Consider the following 2,419-nt stretch of genomic DNA (forward strand, 5'->3'; position numbering starts at 1 on the left):
CTAGAACCTTCACCACCTTGTTGTTTTCCGCTGCTTCCTGCTATTATCAATGAAATGCCAGCGATGCTGGATCTTTCAAAAAAAAAACTGTTCCATAATTAATGAAGCCTTTTCTTTTGCGCTAAAGAAAAAGCTTGCGTGTCGATTCTTGAAAGGAGTGACCCAAGGTTCAGTGCAACATTAGATCAGCCGTACAATGGTATGTGTTCGTCACGTAAAGTTTCATGAGAATCCCTCTGGATGCTTGCATCGATCAACTCATTCAAAAGTCTGAATTGATGGAAGAATACGGGTAATATATTTCAATATAGTCTCTCGGTATGCTATGCGATACCTAACTAGCTTCACTGGTGTGCGTGTGCTCTTATGGTACTGTACTTATATATATTGTGCTGAAAAGCGAAAACACTTGAAATGAAATGCTCATCGTTTAATTAATGCCGTCCCATGACGATTCACGGTCATGATTGCGTGGTCCGTACATAGCTACTACTCCAACACCAGTAAAAATGATTCAGCTTTTAAACACCATGGGTGCAGTCACTACCGAAGCTACGTGCATCTCTGCAGGTCTGGGTGCAGTCACGCAGGGAGTTTGGATCCGATGCTCGCCTCGTTGCTCTTTCCCCACAGGACCAAGTAGAGCCCCATGACCACGACCGCCGACCCGACAACGCTCCCGAGGTGGAGCTGCTCATGGAGGACGCTGACATCGAGCCCGGCGGTGACGATCTGGATTAGCGGCATGAAGGCGGTGGTGAACACAGGCCCTCGCCGCTCCACACACCATGACATGACCAGGAACCCCAGCCCGGACGACCCCACGCCAGCAAATACCACGGTCACGGCCTGGAGCGCCGTGCGTGGGACCCAGATCTGCAAGCTCATCTTCTCGGTGGCAGCCCCGACGGTGGCCATCTGGATGAAGCTGAGCACGAACATCCACGCTGTACCGGAGTAGAGCGCCGGGTACTTTGTCCCGATCTTGGACTGCAGGATGAACCACAACGACCAGCTCGCCGAGAAGCCCAGCAGCGCCACCGAGCCCACCGCCCACCTCCGCGCACCGCCGTCTCTATGGGTGGAACCGGCGGCCAGGTGGTCCCCCGACGCCACCCCCATCAGTGTCGGCCCTTGGTAGAATGCCAGCACCGTCGCTCCGGCCAGCCCCACGGCCGTGCCGGTGAGCTTGGCGACGCCGGATCGGCTGGCGACATCGATCTTCTCGACCTTGAAGGCGAGTGCGAGGAGGAAGGTAAACATGGGGGTCGTGTTGTTGAACGCGCTCGCGAACGTGGCCGTCGTGTACCGCAGGCCGAGGAAGAAGAGCCACTGGATCAGAGAGGCTCTGTGCAATTGCCATGCATGCATCAATTAGCATGTGAAATTTCAAATAATTCAAGACTTCCTATAATTATGCAAAAGAGATTAATTACCCGAGCAAGGCACTGAAGAAGAGGTACACGAATATCTCCATGGTCAGCTTAGGTCTACTCTTCCTACATATATATACAAGGAATCGAAATACAGAAATTAGCTAACTTCTAAACAGAAATCAGTGGCCATGATTTCTCATTTAAAATAAAATAAAAGCTTTCGTTACCCCATGCTTCTTCATCAGTGATGCATATGACCCTAGCAATCGAGATGCAATTAAACTTGTAAGGACATCAGTTAGTGCTGATACAAACCTCTCTTTGAAGTATGCGATCGGGGAGAGGAAGAGCGCGGCGACGAGCAGGCGGAGGACGATGAAGACAGTGGTGTGCATCCCTTCATTGAAAGCCATCTTCGTCAGCACATTCAACACCGCATACATGATCACCACCGCCATCATCATCACCGTAGGTTTCCAGTCCATCCTACACTCTTGATCAACACAGTCAAGTGAACTAGCAAGAACTATATGGCGAGGGATGCTTTGTCTTCCTTTTCGAAAAAAAGCTTTATGGTGAGTGTGATATTAATTAACTCAGGAATACTTGTGGCAGAGCTATTTATAGCCTCCACTAACACATTAGTTAAATCAGCACTACAACACTATTTGCTTTAAGTTGTGTGCACTGACGGAAGATGCCATTAAGTTGGGCCATCCATGACTGGCGTAGTGGCGTAGTGGCATTAGTTCTCTAGACCAACCATCTGAAAAGAGAAAATATACGGGCATAGCATGTTACCGTAAAAATCACATTTGAAAGTTCTAAAAAAAACATCCTATAATGAACAAGTGAAATCTGAAGTTCATGCTCATTCATTTGTGAGGTAAAAAAAATGCGTGTATAATGATGTTTAATGTTTGTCACTATTCATTGTTGAATTGGTTTTGCACACATCTGTAGTGAATTTGATTTTGGTTTTAAAATTTTACATCCTTTATAGAACATTGCCTTACCAACATACTTGATTTTATTTATAAATT

The 2,419-nt window shown here is 47.4% G+C and overlaps 1 protein-coding gene across 1 annotated transcript; it reads right to left on the reverse strand.

Annotated features, from left to right (window-relative positions):
* Window positions 1-409: 409 nt before the first annotated feature.
* Window positions 410-1,946, reverse strand: LOC123124115 (WAT1-related protein At3g30340). Its single transcript, XM_044544811.1, has 3 exons — window positions 1,692-1,946; window positions 1,437-1,499; window positions 410-1,348 (listed from the first exon to the last, which is right to left on the reverse strand). The coding sequence occupies exons 1-3, from the start codon at window positions 1,859-1,861 to the stop codon at window positions 583-585; spliced, it is 999 nt and encodes a 332-aa protein (XP_044400746.1). The 5' UTR covers window positions 1,862-1,946; the 3' UTR covers window positions 410-582.
* Window positions 1,947-2,419: the final 473 nt, after the last annotated feature.

This window comes from Triticum aestivum, chromosome 5D (assembly GCF_018294505.1).
Source record: "Triticum aestivum cultivar Chinese Spring chromosome 5D, IWGSC CS RefSeq v2.1, whole genome shotgun sequence".
In the NCBI taxonomy this organism is placed as follows: Eukaryota; Viridiplantae; Streptophyta; class Magnoliopsida; order Poales; family Poaceae; genus Triticum; species Triticum aestivum.